We start from the raw sequence: 20,798 nt of genomic DNA on the forward strand, positions 1-20,798 counted from the left end.
GGAGTAAACATCCCTTTCTCCCCCAGCACTGCTGCTCCTCTGATCAAACCTGGAGCTCTTGCACTTAGTTTAATGTAAAGAGAGAGAGAAAAGGGTCACCAGGTCCAGTCACAGGTCATGCCGCTCCACTACATTCCATTGGTTCTTAGTGAGTATGCAGCAAATAAATGGGGAGGGGGGAGTCTTGGGGAGGGCAGGTGACTTACCACACTCATGAACCCTAAATGGCCATCACAACAGATGGCTGAAATACTGTACTGGAAAGCAGTAAGAGAGCTTTGCCCCACACATTTATGGATGCCATGTTAGTTTCTTCAGTGATCCCTCTTTAAGCCATGTGCTGCATTTCCTCCAGATTATTGGGCCTAGAATTTCTTTTTTTAAAAATACTTTTTATTTATTTTGTTTTTATAAATGAAATAAACAGTACCAACAACCTGATCAATAACTACAGTTTCCCAACAATGCAATATTCTTATGAGGACACAACAGTAACAAAAAGAAAAAGAAAGGAAAAGTAAAGAAGAAAAAAGGAAAAGAAAAAAGCAATCTTCCTCTTCCCTCTCCCCTCTTCCCTCTCCTCTTTCAAAGGGTTAAATTTAAACTCCAATACCCACAGGCTTCAGATGCCATTCTATTTTAAAAACTATGCCTATATCACTAGCAATATTACAATTTAATAATCAACCTTACATTTCAATATCATATCATCGGTTTTATATCAAGAGAGCAGTCCTAGAATTCATTGCCAGTAACCGTATATTGCCCTTAAGTTAAAATATAATAGTAATAATAAAGCTTAACAATTCAACCAACCAAAAATCTTACTGAGTATAGTGGTGGTGGTGGTGGTGGTGGTGGTGGTGGTGGTGGTGGTGATGATGATGATGATAATGATAATAATAGTGATTAAAAGAAAAGATGAAATTATAATATTATATAATAATAAAATTTAAACGCAACCTTACAACAATTAGTGATATATTTTATACTGGACATATAAATGAGTGTGTTCAGCACACCCTCAAACAATATATTTAAATACAGCATATCGTATCTGTTTTGGAAAAAGAGAATTTAAAGAAAAAGAAAAAAAATGAAAGAAATGAAAGAAAGTAAACGAATATATGTATATTCAGATATCTTCTGGCCTAGCCTGGATCATGTAGACTAAACATAAACAGTTAACAAAGCTTATTTAAAAATTCCAGTTCATGGGGCTGGAACAGAAATCTCACACATTTTTACGTTCAGCCATGCCTCCGCCATTTCATGGTTTAGGAACTTCTTTGTCTGACCTTCAGAAACAATACAAAATGTAGCAGGATATTTTTAAATAATATTGTATGTTCATTTGTTTTGTCATATTCTTCGCCTTGATTAATTGCTTTCTTTTATTCACCACCTCTTTGATGTAATCTGGAAACAACATAACTTTATCTTGTTTCCAAAAAAGACTTCCACCCTCTCTTGCCAAATGCAGGATATAATTCTTTGTGGAGACTCTTGCAAATTGGACTATAATCGTATGGTCACTCGCTTTAGCATTTGGCACATGAAATGCCTCCTCAATATCTAGTAAATAATCAGATGGCACAGGAAATGCCTGCTCAATATCTAGTAAATAATCAGATGGCACAGGGAGTATCTCATGCAAAAGTTCGTCCACAAAGGTAGGCAAATATTATTGGGCCTAGAATTTCCATGGGGTTGACTCTCTTGACTATGTATTTAACAAATGTGTTTATGTCTTGAATTTTTAAAGTTCCTGAATGGTGCACTGAGTGTATTAACAACAAATATCTTCCCTGTTTGGTTCCCTCCACCCCACTCCACCCCACTCTAATCCTGGGGTTCCCTCCCATCTGAAAACAGAGCATGGTCCCTAATTCCGTCATCCCCTTATGTTCGGCCCAGTTGCAACGTCTCTTCAATACCACCCGGTTGCCTGGGGTGGGGCTGGGTAAGTGAATCGGGGGCATTGCAAAATAACCCCCCCCCCATCTACCCCTAGCTTTGGAGCCTTTTGCAGGGTAAGTCTGCTTTATGGTGTCTCTTGATGGACTTTCTGACCCAGTCTGTATCATCCTAACTTACGAGTTTTTTAAAAAAAGATTTTATGCTCTGGGATTCCTGGGTTTATCCTTGTTGAATTCTGCAAATCCTCCAGTCAAGATCAGGGATGGGCAACTTGTGGCCCTTCAGATGGCATGGCCTACAACTCCCCTCGTGCATCACCACTGGCCATGCTGGCTAGGCCTGATGGAAGTTATAGGCCAACATGTCTGGAGAGCCACAAGTTGCCCACTCCTGGTCTAGATTCCTGCAGCCTTTCTGAATCTCTTGCAACCTTTTCTTCCTCTTGCCTACATGACTGGTGCATATGCATAGACGAAGTCAGGATGGTCCCCCTGGATTTCGCGCTCTGAGCTTTGTCTGCCCCCTTTGGGCTGACTCTTAACCATGCCATTTTGGGGAAGACGTTACCTGGGCTCTGTTCTGGGAGGGCTTTTGATGTCGCTAGGAGCTGAGGTGTTGTTCCCCCTCCTCTCTTTTTTTCTTTTTCCCCACAGCAGCTTTGATTACTCTCTCTATCTCTCTTTTTTTCTTTCTTTCTCTTCTTGCTTTCCCCCCTCCTAGATGATGATCCAAGGTTGCCTGCCCATGTGCTCGGCTCAATACGAACGCATGTTTAATACAACCCGTGTCCCAGGCATGGAGGGAGGTAGGATGCTCTCACACGCCTTGATCCCCTTTCCTTACATCAGCATCCCCCAAAGTATCTGCGCATTGTCATCACCTGCAGTGCCAGGGGAAGCTCACCCTACTTCCATGCCCGTCTCCTATAACCATTACTGTTCAAGCCGGGGTGGGGGACCTGTAGCCCTCCAGATGTTTTGGTTCATTACTCCCAGCATTCCTGACCATTGTATATGCTGGCTAGAGCTCATGGGCATTGTAGGCCAAAGCATTTGGAGGGCCTACCCGTACTTACTGTTCAAGCAGGAGTGGGGAACCTGTGGCCCTCCTGCTATTGTTGGACAACAGCTCCCATCATTCGTGACCACTGGCCATACTGGCTGGGGCCAATGGGAGTTGTAGGCCAACGCATCTGGAGGGCCACAGGTTCCCCACTCCTATGTTCAAGGGAAGAGAAGGGAACTTCAGAGCAGAATTCCAGGGGAATCTTGGAGATGGGGGAACAGGAAGATGAGCAGGATGTTTTCTTGCATTGTTTCCACTTCCTGTTTCAAGTAGCCAAAGGGATTTCAGTGGGCAAAAAAGAGGTGGGGGAAGAATGCAGCCTTCATTTCCCTTCCTATTGAAAAAAGGGAATTTCCACAGGACTTTGGATGGAGCTGGCACTGCAGAGGCAGTGTGGAAGTTGTGGAAAGAAGGTGGGTAGAGGGGTGATTCAGTTGTAGAGAGAAGGTGGGTAGAAGGACGATTCAGCATGGGTAGGACTGGGGGAGGGGCTAGAGCTGATGGATGAATGAAGTTTAGGGTGGATGGGGAGCTGGGCTGAGACTGATATGCAGGTTTGGCAGCCAGTGAGGGCACCGGAGTGAGGGTGCTGATGCTCAACTCGCTAATATCTCTCAGCTGCTGTCCCCAACCTGGGGCCCTCTGGATGTGTTGGACTGGAGCTCCCATCATTCCCAGCCAGCATGGCCAGTCATTCCCAGCCAGCATGCTCATGCTGGGGGTGATGGGAGTTGCAGTCCAACACATCTGGAGGGCCCCAGGTTGGGGAAGGCTGCCCCACAGTATACGAGTCTTGATGTTGGTCTGCCAAAGCACCTGCATCCCAAGTGAGCAAACCCTGAGCCAGCCAGCCTTCCTCAGCCTGGTGCCCTCCAGATGTTTTGGAGCACAACCCCCATCACCTGCAACCACTGGCCATGCTGGCTAGGGCTCATGGGAGTTGTAGTCCAAAACATACATTGGGTGCGGGGTGGGAGAGGTGGATTCGCCTGCATGTGCCCCACTGGCCACGCTCCTCAGCCAACCTTACTTCCCAGAGTTATTCATTTTAGTGCCCATAGAAACAGGGACCAGTAGCCCTCCAAGGCAGTTGTTCAGCTCCTTATTTGTAGTTATGATTTAAATGCAAGGGATGGGGACAACCCACCTGAGGGCCTTTTGCACACCCAAATGAGTTTTGGAGCCAAGGCAGTGCTTTGCTGGAGCTCATTGGGAGCCGTCCCCAGTGAGGAGGACATACGATTTAGGGATGGTCTCCACAGCCTCCTTCAGGGCACGCTGTTTGTTTAGAACCCAGGTCGGTCCTCGGTCAGGTTTCATCTGTGCACCTTTAAATCAAGTCGGCAACTAGGAATTGCAGTGAGGAAACTGGGTACCAACTTCAGCCTGTTCTTTGTGTGCAACATCCCGTTCTTAGATCTTTGCCCATTGCTTTAGGAATGTCCCTGTTTGACCCCAGAATTGCTTGACGCTGGAGAGGCAGTGACTTGACAGTCTTGTTCTTGCTCTTCCTTGGACATAAAGAACCACCCTGCTACCCACTGTCCTTTTTAACCATAAATGCTGGGGGGCTGAATTTGCTTGGGGCTGAACTTGCGTTCTTATGCAAAGCAGCTGCTCATCCATCAAGTTATGGCTTATCCCCTCTCCATCCTTCCTTCTCTCCTTCTTGGCCTCTGTGGGAGGAGGCAGGATGCTGGATGAGATGGACATTTAGTCTGATCCAGCAGAGCTGTCCTTATGTCCTCACGTTCTTCACTCTCTAGACACCATCCAGCATCAGCAGGACAGCAAGCACATTGCAGTGTACCATGCCGGGCGCTTATTTCGGGTCGGGGTGTACCACAATGGGAGGCTGCTGCGCCCACGTGAGCTTCAGGCACAGTTTCAGTTCATCCTAGGGGATCCCACACCCCCTCTGCCGGGGGAGGAGAAACTGCCATCCCTGACGGCGGCTGACAGGTGAGAGACAGCCCCTGCCCGGAGCCAGCCCTTTGGGACCCTAATTGTTAAAGTGGGGTGGGGGAACTGTGACTCACAGGCCACATGTCTCCCTTGGCCTAGTTTGTTGTAGTCCTCAGGTTAATTTCATGCAGCTCATAGATATGGGGGTGGCACAGAGAGAGAGAAAGAGGGAGATGGGGTGGCACAGAGAGAGAGAAAGAGGGAGATGGGGTGGCACAGAGAGAGAGAAAGAGGGAGATGGGGTGGCACAAAAAGAGAGAGAGAGAGATGGGATGACACTGAGAGGGAGAGGGAGAGGGAGGGGGGGAGAGAGAGATGGGGTGGCACAGCGAAAGAGAAAAAGGATGGGTTGGGGTGGCACAGAGAGAGAGAGCTACATAAACCTGCAATGCTGCAAACTGCACACTTTTGGCTCTGAACCCGCCTGCCGCCATCATGTGGCCCCTGACAGATTACTCCTGAACAAATGCAGCCCTCAACAGAAAAAAGGTTCTCCGCTCCCATGCTAAAGGTAGGAGAAAAAAACTTGTTTGTCTCCCCAAGGAGTTGCAGAATATCTCAGGCTATCAAGTTCAAAACTGAGAGACCAACTCGGAAAGAATCAAGGGCTCTCTTCTTTAAAGCTGATTCTAAAGTGACATATTCCTGTGTCTCCATCCGGGGGCTGATTCACATGTAACCAAACTAATGTGAGAAATGCAAGAGTTTCATGCTCTTCCATGTATAATCCTGAAGAAGGGAGCAGACTCCTTTGCACCAGTGGCCTGTCAAGATGGCACAGACAGGACAAGTGTTCAGAACTGGCTTATCTTTGCCTCACTCTCCCACTGAAGAGCAGGACCTGCTGTTGCCATCCCACATTCCATTGCTGCACTAAAATAAAATGGCTCCTGCTGCTGAGGATGATTGGTATGGGGTGGCTGCGGTCCTGTTACTCAGTTGATAACTCCATCTGTTCCTCCATTGCTCAGCTGCTGTCTCCATACTTTCATTGCTCTTTCCCCTGCAACTTTCTGTGTCGCTTGTCGGGAACCACTATGAGCTATAAATGCACAGGATGATTCCAAGGACAGGATGGTGGGGTGGGGGGTAGGCTGGCTCCTACCTTAATTTGAGAAAAGCTACCGTGAAGTTGGATAATTTTCCATCAGCTGTCCCCAAGCCAGTCAGTTACCTGGCCAGACCAATGCTCCCCTAACAGCCAGGCCTCCCTAATGCACGGCTATCTGTCTTTGCAGAGACCCCTGGGCCCGGGCCCGCCAGACCTACTTCCAGTCGGGGAAGAATGAGCAGTCGCTGAGTATAGTCGAGAAAGCCGCTTTCTTTGTCACCCTGGACACCAGTGAGCAGGGGCTGCAAGGACCCAATCCAGGCCACGCGCTGGATGCCTACGCTAAGTCCCTGTTGCATGGGCGCTGTTGTGACAGGTGTGTGTTTCTTGGGATGCCCTGAATGCGTTGCATACGCTTCGCATCCAACCTTGCCAGCCTGCAAGGATCCCACTCACTGTACCCCAAAAGACACAAACGCCTTGGGAAGTCCAAGCCTTCATATTCCCCCCCCCTCGCACGCACGTGCATTCTCTCTCTCTCTCTCTCTCTCTCCCTCCCCCCTCAAACCTTGAACCCAAAATAAATGTTCTTTAGTTCTGTTTCCTCCCAGGCACCACACTGAAGAGATCTTCCCCGGATCCTCTTTTACAATGCAGTCCTATGCATGTCTACTCAGAAGTCCCTTTGAACTCATTGGAATTGACTCTTGGTGTGTTGCAGCTGTAATTTACCTTTTCTCTGGACCTTTCTAACCCTGCCCATCTCTGTGCCCTTGTCAGCACCCTTTCTGTGCAGCAAGCCCGGGGCATGTGTGTGCGAGCTGGCATGCGCATTTCTCCCCAGCCTGATCCCTCTTTGCCAAGAAGCCATAGTTTCAGGGATACGCCCAGTGAAGTCTGGTGGCTCTGATCTTGGTGAGACTGTGAATCCATTCTGGGATTCAGCCTGAACCAGTCAGAACTCTGAAGGAGCTATCCAGGGTGATGAACCATCGCCCCCAAATAGGTTCAGAGCCTTGGATAGCTTCCTTAGAGTTCTGGCTGGGTCCGACTGAAACCCAGAATGCATTCGCAGCCCCACCAAAATTGGAGCCACCAGCCTCTGCTGGGTATGCCTGCAGTGAAAGCACAGCCTGGTCGCTTGCAGCAAGTGTGCAGTCCCCTGGGATTGAGCTTGGAAAACCTTTTGTTTTGGCCTTCAGCAGAAGCCAAATTTGCACGGTGTCAATTAACCAGCCCTTGTGTCCCTCACGAGGTCTCTTCTTCCCCATCTCTCCAAGCAGTTTTCAACACTTTTTTTTTTAAATGTTTGAGCAGACACAAGGTGCTTAAAAAGCAGCGAAGGCATGGGGGGCACGGGGTGTGTGTGTTTGCGAAGGACGTAGTGTTAGGTCCGGAGGCTGCATGTGTGTCATTAGAAGAGCAAAGGTGGGGGAAGCAGATCTTGCTCCATAGCAGAAAAATCCACATCTGCTCCTGTTCACTGGTGTGCCTGTATAAAGCCTTAGGCCAGCCGTCTCCAACCAGCCTCCCCCTTCAGAGGTGTTGGACTACAGCTCCCATCATCCCCACCTGGCTGGGGATGATGGGGGCTGTAGTCCAACACCTCTGAAGGGGGAAGCTGGTTGGGGAAGGTTGCCTTCGTCATTCCTCTCTTCCTCCCCCACCCCACCCCCGTTTCAGTTTTGCTGGTTCCTTTGTTCTTGGCACCTTCCCCCTCCCACCCCCACAAGGCATCTGGAGAAAATCCAAATGGAGACATTTCTGATAGAAATGCTCTAAGGCAGGTTAGCTTCCCCATAGCCTTTTTGGTTGAACAATCCCCCCTTTTTTTCACATGGGGATCGCCAGAACAGCATCTCCTTTTTCCCCTCCGCCTTTCCCCTTGATCTCATGCGTATCAGCCAGGCCCTTAAGTCTAGGCGTGTTGACTCCTGAGTTGATCTCGGTTCCCTTTCTCCAAGAGGGTGTTTGGGGATCTCTTTGGCAATTCAGTCAGCATGGCGAGAATCCATATTGCTGATGGCTTGACGAATCTTTCCTTCCACCTCCTTTCGTACAGGTGGTTTGACAAGTCTTTCACTCTGATTGTTTACCGCAATGGGAAGTCTGGAGTCAACGCGGAACACTCATGGGCTGATGCGCCCATTGTTAGCCATCTCTGGGAGGTAAAGGCCCACTTGCGTACCCTAGCATGGGACTGCAGTGGAGGGAAGGCCTGGGAGCAAGGACTCCTGGGGACAGGGTGGGAGGTGCTGACCTACAGCAAGAGGGCCAGGAAGAGAGGCAAAACAGCTGAGCTCTCACCTGGTTTCACTGTTTTCACAGTACACCATTGCCACAGATGCATTCACACTGGGGTATGATACTAATGGGAATTGCAAAGGTGACATGGACTCCAGCATCCCCCTGCCCCAAAAGCTTCAATGGGAGATTCCTCCGGAGGTGAGTTTGGGGTGAGGGTGGGGCCCAAGAGCTGTTTGGACAAGACAAGCTATGATATGTGGGTCCTGCTGCGGAAGGACCAGCATTGATTTGGCGGCGGGAGGGGGCCGGTCTGAGTGTATAGACATGGTTATGAGCAGAGTGGGAGGAGTTAGGAGATTCCGCGGAGCAATACTGGCTGCTGTTTCTTCTTAACTAACTACTCAAGATGTTGCAGATTGAGGATGTATACAGGAGGTGGAGAACCTCAGAGCGGGGGACAGATTTGGCCCTCCAGGGTTTCGCAGAGAGCCCTTTTCCCTGGCCACTGATCATTTGGTGGCTTTTGCAGTTTTTCCCCCATTCTAAAAGGTTGAAATGCCTCTCAAAAAGGTAGCTACTGGCAGGAAGAGCTGTAAGCTACAATATTCTGGTATTTTTTGTATTTTTGGCTCCACTCCTTTTGCCTTTGGCCCAGCTCCTTTGCACCCAGCCCCCTTTGCACTGGAACGTGGCCCCTAGGAGCTTCTCCAAAATGGAATTCAGCCCTTGGACTGAAGGAGGTTCAATGCTCCTGGTGAATACTGACATAACTGCTGGCTTTTCTTTTGCTTTTATTCTGTTTTAAAATGTTCAGGTTTTAATGTCTTTTTCATTTTATGGTTCTAAGTTTTGTTTTGCGAACGGCCTAGGGAGAGCTTCCGCTATTGAGCAGTGTAATATTATATTATTACGTTCTAATGTTATTAGAAATGTATTAAATAAAATAAGGGCACAATCCTATGCATATTGAGACAGAAAAAAGTTCTACAACTCCCAGCATTCCCCAGCCAGCCATGGCTGACTGAAGAATGCTGGGAGTTGTAGGACTTTTTTCTGTCTCAACATGCATAGGATTGTGCCCTAAATAACTGGAAATACAAGTCACAGCTACCTTTTCTACTGGCGAGGTGAGCACAGCTTTTCGTCACCTTTGCTTTTTCTGCCAGTTTTGCGGTAGAGCTGGCTGTGTGCAACACTGATTGGCTGGTGGCTAGTTGTACACAAAGTTCATTGGCTGACAGTTGTATTCCCTCCTAGGGTTTTACCTATGGCTTGTGCTTTAAAAAAAATGCTGCAAGAATATTCATGCATTTATCCATTTACTCAGCACCTTATTTATGTACTTTAAAAGCATAAAAACTGCTTGTGTGTGTGTGTGGGGGGGGAGGCACTGGGAATACAGCTGCCAGTTAATCAGCACTGCACAAGCCAGCTGTGCTGCAAAACCCTCAGAGCCTGTTTCCCAGTCTTAAGTCCTGGTCGGGAATCAGTGTGTCAGTCAGTAAGGCAGCAAATGTGTTTCTGGAGCAGGCTTTCCCATCCTGATGTGGCTTTGATATTTGGGGAAGACTGGAGCTGTAGCCCATTACATCCAGAGGGCACCAGGTCAGGGAAGGCTACTTCAGCCTGCGGAAATAGCTCCTGAGAGGTGTAAAGAGAAAGCCATCTCCTCTTGGGCTGCTGTGGGACCCTGGTGTACATTTAGGCAAAAATAATAATGTATAGGGTCTGCGTCACAGGTGTTTAACCTCATGCCCACAGGTCAAATCCAGCCCACTTGGGGTCCCAATCCAGCCCCCCGTCGTTCCCCAGATTGCCCCCCCTTCCCCTGCCCCCCCCCCAGTTCCCCCGACCACTGAGCGTTTGGTGGTTTCCTGGCTTTTCTGCTCCTTTTTTTTCCCATTCTGAAAGGTTGAAATGCCTCTCAGGCAGACTTAGTTACAGTCATTAAGAGCTTTAAGCTAAGAGCTTCTGGTATTTTAGGCCCTGCCCCTTTTGCCTTCAGCCCCGCCCACCACTGGGATGCAGCTGCCCCCGAGAGCTTCTCTGAAATTCAGTTCAGCTCTCAGGCTGAAAGAGGTTCAACACCCCTGGTCTACATCATTGCTTGCTTTGGAGATTATTGACAGGAAAAGGCTTTGGGTAGAAATGGGGAATTGGGGTGGGGGGGCAACAGGGGGAAGAACTGGCTTTTCCATTACATCTCTTCTCTGGTTTGTGCCCTCATTGCCTCCTGTTTCCCTTTGTCCACAGTGTGAACAGGTGATATTGCAGTCCTTCAGTGTGGCCCAGGCCCTGGCCAATGACGTTGACTTCAACACTTTTACCTTCAGGGAGTTTGGCAAAGGCCTCATCAAGAAATGCCGCACCAGTCCAGATGGCTTCGTCCAACTTGCCCTCCAGCTGGCGCATTTTCGGGTATTTTTTAATTTATTGTTATTTACATTTTTATACTGCCCCATATCCGAAGCTCTCTGAGCAGTTTACAAAGGTTAAAACGTCAAAAATACAATATGCAAAATTAAAAAATATAAAAAACACACAAACAATATACACAGAGACAACATATATCTAAAAACAACTTTGAGCAATCAGTCAAACCATAAAACCACTCCAGGATCAATTAAAAACTCATCACATGCTGCCATATGCCTGGGAAAAGAGAAAAGTCTTGACCTGGCACCAAAAAGATAACAATGTTGGTGCCAGGTGGGCCTCATCAGGGAGACTGGGGGACCACCACCAAGAAGGCCCTCTCACTTTGCATGAGGAATGTGTTGATAGGCAAGCAAGTGGTCAGACGAAGGTTGGCTACCAGGCCATAAATTACTTGGCTGGCTCACAAAGAGTGACAACCAATGGCCAGGTGAGTTGGAAAAATACTCTTCTCCCCGGGCCAGATTAGCTAGTGATTCCGGTGGGGTTTTTCAGCAGAGCATCTGCTCTGTTCTTGTGATCTGAATTTTGTAAAGGCCTGTGATTTCATAAATGGGGTGGTTTGGGTTTCTGTGCTTCCATCATGACAACTAGGGTTCCTCTGACCTAATGGAGCTATCGTTATGTGTGCCCCCATCCCTGTGGCAGCTGCATTTCCACTCAGCTAGGGAATGGGTTAAGAACGTAAGAACATAAGAAGAGCCGTGCTGGAGCAGACCAAAGACCTGTGTAGTCCAGCATATGTTCCGTGGCTAACCAGATGCCTGTGGGAAGCCCACAAGTCGGACATGAGTGCAATAGCACCCTCCTGCTTTTGTTCCCCACCAACTGGTATACAAAGGCATACTGCCTCCAATACTGGAGGTAATATATAGTCATGACTAGCCATCATGATAGCTTTATCAGTGGCTACTAACCAGTTGGCTACAAGTAAAAAAATGGCTACAAGCAGGACATGAAGGCCAATACCATGTTTGTGCTGTTGTTCCCCAGCAACTGGTATACTGCCTCTGATCCTGGAGGTAATATATAGTCATCATGACTAGGTAGACTTATCCCTCATGAATCTGTGTCATCCCCCTTTCAAAGCCATCCAAGTTGGTCGCCATCACACCTGTGATAGCAAATTCCATGTTTGAACTATGCGCTGTGTGAAGAGGCAGTTCCTTTTATCTGTCCTGAATTTCCCTCCATTCAGCTTCATGGGATGACCCCAGGTTCTAGTATTATGAGAGAAGGAGAAAAATGTCTCCCTGTCCACATTCTCCACACCGTGCATAATTTTGTACACCTCTACCATGTCTCTCCTCACCACAGGGGTAAAAGAAGCCATCGTGGCTTCTCTCATCGTCCCTGCATGTGCCATGCATACAATCGTGATTTGCATGATTACTTGTGATGCAGTGTGGGTTGCTGTGTCATGCAAACCCGGCGCAGTGCTTCCCGGGAGATGGCATGGGTAAGAAGCCACCCCCACTGTGCACCACGGTGGGTTCAGATGACATGGCAACCTGCACTGCATTGTGGGTAATTACACAAATTGCGGCACTGGGGGGGAGAAGCCACAATGGCTTCTTTTACCCCTGTGATTATCCAAACACCCCAATTGTAACTTTTTCTCATAGGGGAGTTGCTCCAGCCCTTTGATGATTTGGGTTGGTGTTTTTTGCACTTTTTCCAACTTCACAATATCCTTTTTTAGGTGCAGTAATCAGAACTGTACACAGTATTCCAAGTGTGGTTGCACAGTAGATTTGTATATGGGCATAATGATATTGGCAGTTTTATTTTCAGTTCCTTTTCTAATTATGCCCAACATGGAATTAGGTTGATGACTTCCACTTTGCCCCACCCCAGATCTGGACCCAACCCTGTCCCTAGACTCAGCTGAGGATTTCTTTCTCCCTAATCAGCATTTCCTCCTCCTCCTGCCTTTCTAGGACAGGAATAAATTCTGCCTCACCTATGAGGCATCCATGACTCGTCTCTTTCGGGAGGGCCGCACAGAAACAGTCCGGTCCTGCACCATTGAGTCCTGTAACTTTGTCAAGGCCATGATGGATCCCACCCAGAATGTGAGTCCTGAAATGCAAGCAGGGTTGGCCTTTGCAAGAAGACAGTGGGATTGGGTCTAAAATGCAGTGTTCTAACAGTCCTGCATGCTGGAATAAATAAAGCAAAATGATCAGGTTTATGTACATCATCAAAACCATCAGCATCATTATTCTATAACAGGGATGGGGAACTTCTGGCCCATAGCTGAAATTTGGCCTGCCAGGCCAGCCCACGGGGACTCTGCTGAAACCCCATCCCTTCAGAGGAATACCCTCTGTTATCTCTGGTCAGTGATCTGAGATAACACCAGAGATTCTCCTGCAATGTCCCTTCTGGAGGGGTTGGGGCGGCTTCACATCATCCCCAATGGAGGAACCTCCTACCAGTGCTTTGGCCAGGGCCTGGCCCCGCCCTGTGATGTTATTCTGCCTGTGGAGGGCTGGGGGGATGGATCATCTGCCCCCCCCCCCAGTTTAAGTTCCCCATCCCTGATTTCTAAAGTGCTTAAAGATTTCTAAGTGCTGTACAGATAAGACAGTCTCTGCCTGCAGACTCCAAGTCAAATAGACATGATACAAAAGGGAAAAGGAATGGGAAGGAAGAGGAAATGAGCTGTACTTTAATGTTTTTACAAACTTAGTTTCTCCTCCCTGCCTCTTTTTCTTGCAGAATTTTCAATTTTAAAATTCTTGGATCAGAGTTTGGTGTAGGAGACTATAGCATGGGGATTAGGAGCTGTGCTGAATGTTCCACCTTTCCCACACATGCGGCACCACTTCAGATACCTTCGGCTTTTTAACTGCTAATTCCATGAGGACTAGAAAGTTGCTATTGGGGGGAGAAGATTGGCTTGAAGATTGTTTAGATTTTAATGATTTGCACCAATACCCACTGGATTACAATTCAAGCTGTGCTGGGTGTCATGAGTTTAGCCTGCCACATTCCTAACCATCTTCCTATGGATGCATGTGACCGATAGGGAGGAGGAAGAAGTGAGTGGTTTGTTTGTTTACATCAGGGATGGACAACCATTTGCCCTAGGCCTAATTTCAAATCCTTCTGCGATCAGATCAGTTCAGACCTCTGGCAAGAGTGATCTGCCCTTCTCCAGCAGCCTGCAGTGCAGAGGGGGGTGGGGGGAGAGAGAGACAGAGAAAAGGTGGTTGTAGAACAAGAGAGACAAAAAGGATAGTCCCACCCATTTTTGGCTTTGGCCCTGGCTCTGCTCTTCACCACCATCATGCACTACCCAGCAGGTTACCTGTGAAAGAATGCAGCGCTCAACAGAAAAATAGTTCCCCTGCTCTGGTTTACACTATTTACAAGCCGCCCCATTGCAGAGATGTTCTATTGGTGGGTTACAACATGAAGATAAAAGAGATTAAAAATACAACCACCATTGCAACTACAGTAAAACATAATGCAGCATAAAAGCTTGAACAGAGGAGAATAAAAAGCAGGCTAAACAAATTTACCAGGCCACCACATATTTTAAGAGGCTAAGACAGATTTTAAAAGGTCTGCCTGATGTTGGAATGACAACAAAGTTGGCAGTGTGCTAGACTTTTGGGGCGGGGGCATTGCACAGTTGGGGTGCCACCACTGAAAAGGCCCTCTGCCCAGTAGTCACCTGCTGCATCTTAGCGGGCAGGGACACCTGGAGAAGGATCTCTGAAGAAGTTCCCAAGGTCTGGGTAGACACATATGTGGAGAGGCTGCCCTTCAAGTTAATTTGGAAGGAGGAGTCGGCGGTCAGGGTTGTTTAGAAGATGTGGAGGTGCAGGAAAACCTTTTCTATTCATTCCCATCCGTTTCTCATCCCAGGACGGCACAAGGTTACGCCTGTTTCGTGTGGCAGCTGAGAAACACCAGCACCTTTACCGGCAGGCCATGACAGGTGCTGGCATCGACAGGCATCTCTTCTGCCTCTACGTTGTTTCCAAGTATCTTGGCCTGGACTCCCCCTTCCTGCGTGAAGTAAGGGCTGTTGGGCTAGGGTGTGTATGTGGTGGTAGGGTATGTGTGCAAACTCAAAGACAGCAGTTCTCTGAAAGTGAGGAAAGTATCTCTAAGGCAGACCCCCCCAACCTAAATGTGTTGAACTCCCATAATCTCCAGCCAGCATGGAAGATGGGAGTTGTAGCTAAACACACCTGGAGGGCATCAATGGGGAAAGCTGCCCTATAGGTCTTAGGGCACCATCCTACGCATGTTTAGATAGAAAAAAAATCCTACAACTCCTAGCGTGGCTGGCTAGGGAATGCTGGGAGCTGTATGACTTTTTTCTGTCTAGACATGCATAGGATGGTGCCCTTAGTGACTCTTCTGTTCCTGTGGTATATTCTGAAACAATCAGAAGATAGTCAAAAGCAGCACCTTTCCCGCCTCACGGGTTCTTGCCCAGACAAGGCCAAGCAGGAAGTTGTGTTCACCACGCTTTTGCCTGGGATTGCCCTTTTGCAAATAATGAACAAACCAACAGGCCTTTTGACCAGCTTCTTGCTTGCGCTAGCTCCATCTCCGGGAGGTTTTAAAACATGCTGTGGCTGCGCTTTCTTCTTCCTGCTCTTCCTTTTGACTTCCTTGCCTGAGACTGAGCGCTACCAGGTGTGTATCTGTCTTGGTCATTTTTGTTAGTCACCCATGTGACTTTGTTTCCCTGCTGCTCTTCTGCCAACCTTGCACTTTGCTGCCAACATGAGCTGAACTGTGCAGGCTGAATTTGTTTTATGGGTAGGTCATGGCACACCTAGATTGCCGGTAAGCCTGCTAATTTCCAGTTTCCCGCCAAATGGGATGTCCAGCAAGTTCGGGACACGTTCACCCACTTGGATGACTGGTTCAGATAGTGTGGGTTCACTTAAGTCCACCAGAGAGTCTGGCAACCCTGGAGGAGTGGGGATGGGTAGAAGGTGGGTTGCTTTGGCTGACGAGCCTGTAAAACAGCCTTTCCCAGCCATGGGCCCCTCCAGATGTTTTGGACCACAACTCCCACCATCCCTGACCATGGGCTGTGCTGGCTGGGGGTGATGAGATTTGTAGTCCAACAACATCCATGGACCCAGCGGTTGGGAAAGGCTGCTCTAAAGAGTAAAGTGAATATATGCACCTCCCTAAAAGATTGACAGCACAAACTTTCATCCTGAGGTCACAACCCCTTGCAGAGCCCAACTAGATGTTATCTGGTCACAACCCTGTGTGGTACTGAGATATGAAATGATGTGGATTTGGTGCTTACAGGGAAGCCTTGGCAAGTGGTAAAGAGGACTGTTCAATGAACTCCTGGTGATCCGCTTATTCTCCCCTGCAAATCCCCCCACCCAAAGTCCATTCCACATGCACATCCTGCCACCCCCAGCAAGGTTCACTTCAGAGCTTGGCTAGGGATATTTTTTTAAAGGTTCTGTGGGAGCAGTGTTTGCTGGACAGAACTGGAGGGTGGGGGAGGATTTAAATCCACATTCTGCCCACCAGTTTCCCTTATCGGCAGCTCTTCTGCAAGTACAGAGCTGCACGTATTGGTGCATGGGTAGGGTTTGACAGGCTCAGGTCTACTGTGTGGGCAGAACTGTGAGTATTCTTGAGCAAAATACGCACATGCCTCAGAGAGGTGGGGTCTTTGCCATGTACATAGCAGTAGGAAAAGAGAGTTTGTTGCCCTAGCGAAGGGATAAGGGAGATCGTCCCCCATGGTCCCTAAGAGCCAAGGCACAAGCAGTATTTTCTCTGAAGTCCTGAGGACTAGAAACTTGGATTTGTTTAAAAAAAGAAAATAAAGAAAAGCTGGGGTTCACAGGCAGTTGGGTGTGCTGGTGTCCAGATTCTACAGTTCACAATGCAACTGATGTAAAAATAAACAAACCTCGTATCCCTTACCCATATGGACACATTGCTTTTAGAGAGAAAACCCTGTAACGTTACCTTCAACCTTTTGTGCTGTTTGCTCCTCTCTTGTACATTTAAGACTCTGTACTGATGCCATGTACCTAAGATTGCATCTCTTACACTGCCTTACTTTAGGGCTTACTTTTTAAAGTACAAGCCATCCTTGGCCATGCTGGCTGGGGATGATAGGAGTTGTTGCCCAACACATCTGGAGGGCACCAGGTTGGGGAAGGATGCCACTAGTTACTGTCTGGCTCTGTATTCCCTTAAACATGAATAAGGACTACAATTGCTAATCCTAGGCATGGCAAGGACCGATTTGTGTTGAGCAAATGGAGTGACCCTGAAAATATCACAAGAGGGCAGAGTTTCTATGGAGAACAGCGTGGTGGTGGTGGTGGTGGTGGTGGTGGTGGGGAGTGGGAGTCAGTAGTTGCAGAGCTCCCTCACTGTCTGACCCTCAATTTCTCTCTGTTCTTGGCCAGGTGCTGTCTGAGCCGTGGCACCTCTCGACTAGCCAGACTCCCATTCAGCAGCTGGAGCTATTTGACCTCCAGAACCATCCGGACTACATTTCTTGTGGGGGTGGATTTGGGCCGGTGAGTGGAGCCAGGACTCCTCTGTTCTCTAGGAGAAGGGAAGTGGAGGCCCAATGACTTATTCCTGGGGCGGGGGCAGGTGTCTGAGAGCCAGGACTCCTGGGTTCTCTAGGAACACTTGTCTCCTGTGGGAAATCATGTATGTCTGGAATCAGAAGGCCTGCCTTATGCTGCTTTTTCCCTTTCCCTCCACCCCGGGATAGGTTAATGATGATGGGTACGGAGTGTCATACATAATTGTCGGTGAAAATCTCATCAACTTCCACGTGTCGTGCAAATGCTCCAGCCGAGAGACGGTGAGTGCCAGGATGTCCTGTTGCCCCAGGAGGGGAGAGTAGGACACCTTGATGGTTGGGCAGGCAGGGCCCAAGGTACACCAAGCTTCTTACAAGTTGTTCCTAGAGACTTGTGGATGGCACTGGGGTTAGGAAAGATTTTGAGCCTTTCTACACAAGGCATTTATTGTATGCTTGTGAGTCCTCACTCAGGGTAGTTTCTGGGTGCTTTACACAACGTTGTCATCCTCCAGGGTTTCTCCCGTTCTTTGGAACCATTTTAGCATTTTTTTTCCAATGAGGAAAGTCTGGTATATTCCTGAATGGCAGCATAAAATCCTAGTGTATTCGTGTAATTCTGCTATACCACAGCACCACCTACTGGTTGTGTAATGGAACATATAGAAAGGCAGAAACCCCAGGAAAAAACATGTAAAGGAGCTGATCTTAATCCCACAAATAATCTGGAAGCAGAAGCCTTGCTAAAGTGGGTTAAAAGCCTTATGTAGAAAAGTTGTTTTTCCTCAGATGAGATTGCTTAATGACTCTGGGGCTTCTCTTTGTTTCCTCTCCATGGTTGGCTTGAGTCATCTGGAAGGGGTTGTAGTACACTTTGCGGCTTCTGTTTTCTATTGCTGGCATTGTGGAGGCCCTGGATTGGACTGTGTGAATGGTCCTGCCTTGTGGCAGAAAGTGTGTGTAAGCTACCTTCCAACCTTGATTGTCTACTGGGCTTATGTAACCTAACTGCATGGAAACTTGTCCCCGTATTTCAGCTGTCAGGAAATTCTACCTGGATATTTCAAGATTTTCTCCTGATCCTCAGAGGAAGAACCATTTGCATTATTTTTAATGTTAAGTTCAGCCAGTGAGGTATATGTATAGATGTGCCAAGTTTCTAGATCTCCTCAACTTCTCTCCTTTTCTCTGCAGAATGCACACCGATTTGGATTAAACATCCGGAATGCCATGACAGACATCTTGGCCCTGTTTCAAGTAGACAAAAAAGTCTCTGCCAACCATATCCAGTGACTGAATAAATGCCAACAGGATTATACAGCCAGCTACTAAGACACACTTTTGTGTGTTTCTCTGTTCTCTGATCTGCAGGGACATTTAGAAAGAGAGGGGGTGGGTGGGATGCACAGGGGCCTGACCTGAGGATTCCTACAAGCACAATGGAAGGGCAAGATACTCTCCTGCCCTTGGATGTTGGGGTTTGGATGCTCTACTGGATACCACAGTCCTATAGACAAATGACCCCCACCCACCCTGGAAATATATCCATGTTTCTAGGGTAGTAGAGGTCTAATGGATGGGTCTGACAGCCTAATCTCCTGGGTTCCTTTGAGGCCCATGTGTGGATGGAGAGCTGTGGTTGGATCAGAAGAGTTTGGAACTTGGGACGGATGATTTCTCCTAGGCTCCTTCTGTAGGCTGTCCAGGGTATTTTGAAGTGGTGTTTCTTCAGACTGCCATCTCCAGCATCTCTTCTACTTGCACTCCAGCCACCGCAATCCACAGCAGCTGGCTGCTGCTTCTTTATTGTGCTTCATTTTTGAAGGATTCTGTCCGTGTGGCTGCCAAATGCTTATGTTCCCACAAGGCACTGCAGATGGGATGATGGGTGATGTTTGGCAGGGAATCTAGTTTCTTACTTCTCTTTCCCCCTCCCCCCACTTCCTTGATTTCTAGGATAATAGGTATCCTAACAAATTTGATGTAGGAAGAAGTAATCTTCATTTTACTGCAGGTTTTTGTAGAGCACGAAATGCCTTTCGGGGTGGAGTGGGGGATGAAATGAGCTTGTGAAGAGAGGCAGAAGAACAGGTTTGTCTTTCTCTGTCATTTTGGTTTGTTAGCATCACAGACCTGAATAAAACCACAGGATGGGAGATCTTGCAAAGAGCAAGCATGTGTGCCCTTTGTCAGCTGGGGGGTATTGGGGTGTGTGTGAGAATCCTTGAGTGTGTTTGTGTGCCAGGAGGAGTTGAAGGGCTGCTCAAGCTTTGGAAATGCATGGTGCCATCCTGTTGAAATGTTCTGCTTCTGAGAAGTGCGTGGCAGAATGTAATGGAAGAACTCTGCTAATCATCCCTCGCCCCCAAGTCTGCAACTTACGCGTTTGGGCTTAATTTGAACCAGAGGTGTTGAACCTCTTTCACCTCAAGGGCCAAATTCCATTCCAAAGAAGCTCTTGTGGGCCACGTTCCAGTGATGGGTGGGGTCAAAGGGGTGGGACTAAAAATGCCAACAGAGTTTAGCATAATGCCGCCAGTAACTAAACCTTAGGAGAGATCTTTCAATGTCTTAGAATGGGGCGGAGGAGAGTACACAAAAGCCAGGCAACGACCAATCAGGGGCTGGGGCCCAGGGGCTGGGCTTGTGGGCCTGAGATCCAACACCTCTGATTTTAACCAATGGCATATTTTTGTTGCAAGGACTGAAACTTGGAATATATGAAACGGGATACGAATACATTGCACATAAGATTCTGCTGAAGGAGCCCCAAGTAAGGTGTTGGGGTGAGAAAATGAGGGCACACCCCCTTGATTATGGAAGGGGACCAATCCTCAGAGTGCTAGGCAAGTGGGAAGTGTGGGCATTTCAGGTGCCATGTGTGCCCAGACACCCAGATTGACTATTTGGTGTAGTTCCTGAAAGAAGCTCCTGCATTGCCCTGCATACTGAGAGCAAAGATTCAGAGCAAGATTGACACAAGCCTTTCAGTTCACCTAGCATCCACAGCCTGGGATAGGGGGAAACCTGTGGCGGCGCTCCAGACGTGGCTGGACTGCAATTCCCATCCACCCCAGCTAGCAGGGCCAATGGTCAGGGATGATGGGAGCTGTAGTCCAACAATGCCTGAAGCACCACCACAGGTTCCCTGCCCCATCCCAGCAGAGCAGGGATGGGGGGAGGTGTGCTGATTTCCTGCTGGCTTGACTTGACTCCTACTCCCTGGGTTTGCTGTTTGTTCTTCTGTGCTGCCTTGATAGGACAGAGACAGAACTGTATCTCTCAGAGGCATATCACGAAAAAGAAAGTCACCGAACACTGAGATGGAGCATCATTCAGCGAGAGCCAAAGAGCATGTTACATGAAATGCGTAGCTGTAATCCAGGGTCCCTTTCTGAAGAGGAAAAGCCACTTCAAATGGGGGCAAATCAGCAGTGGAGAAATGGTGGTTGGGGAGGGCATGCTTAACCCTTTTAAGTCCCAAAGCAGACTCCTCACAGTGGTAGTGTTTTACAGTAACATTCCCTGCATCTGAAATGATGCAGAGGGCAAAAGCTGCTG

The 20,798-nt window shown here is 48.1% G+C and overlaps 1 protein-coding gene across 15 annotated transcripts in view; it reads left to right on the plus strand.

Moving 5' to 3' along the window:
- The window catches only part of CPT1C (carnitine palmitoyltransferase 1C), a 49,351-nt gene extending 29,942 nt beyond the window's left edge, over positions 1-19,409 (plus strand). For 5 of the 15 annotated variants that reach the window (XM_084804977.1, XM_084804980.1, XM_084804978.1 and 2 more), the window contains 11 exons: positions 1,876-1,963; positions 4,752-4,947; positions 6,189-6,377; positions 8,064-8,169; positions 8,330-8,446; positions 10,502-10,666; positions 12,625-12,759; positions 14,564-14,716; positions 17,110-17,223; positions 17,427-17,519; positions 18,432-19,408. In XM_084804977.1, the coding sequence (XP_084661103.1) occupies positions 1,876-1,963; positions 4,752-4,947; positions 6,189-6,377; positions 8,064-8,169; positions 8,330-8,446; positions 10,502-10,666; positions 12,625-12,759; positions 14,564-14,716; positions 17,110-17,223; positions 17,427-17,519; positions 18,432-18,530 (1,455 nt within the window). In that variant the 3' untranslated portion in view covers positions 18,531-19,408. Of the gene's footprint in view, positions 1-1,875; positions 1,964-2,640; positions 2,726-4,751; positions 4,948-6,188; positions 6,378-8,063; positions 8,170-8,329; positions 8,447-10,501; positions 10,667-12,624; positions 12,760-13,408; positions 13,499-14,563; positions 14,717-17,109; positions 17,224-17,426; positions 17,520-18,431 lie in introns of those variants that run through there. The other 10 variants (XM_084804983.1, XM_084804986.1, XM_084804987.1 and 7 more) reach the window with 6 other exon arrangements.
- Positions 19,410-20,798: the final 1,389 nt, after the last annotated feature.

The sequence above is a fragment of the Heloderma suspectum genome, chromosome 6 (genome assembly GCF_057233095.1).
Source record: "Heloderma suspectum isolate Gila_16-S chromosome 6, 16-S_ref, whole genome shotgun sequence".
NCBI classification, from domain to species: domain Eukaryota; kingdom Metazoa; phylum Chordata; class Lepidosauria; order Squamata; family Helodermatidae; genus Heloderma; species Heloderma suspectum.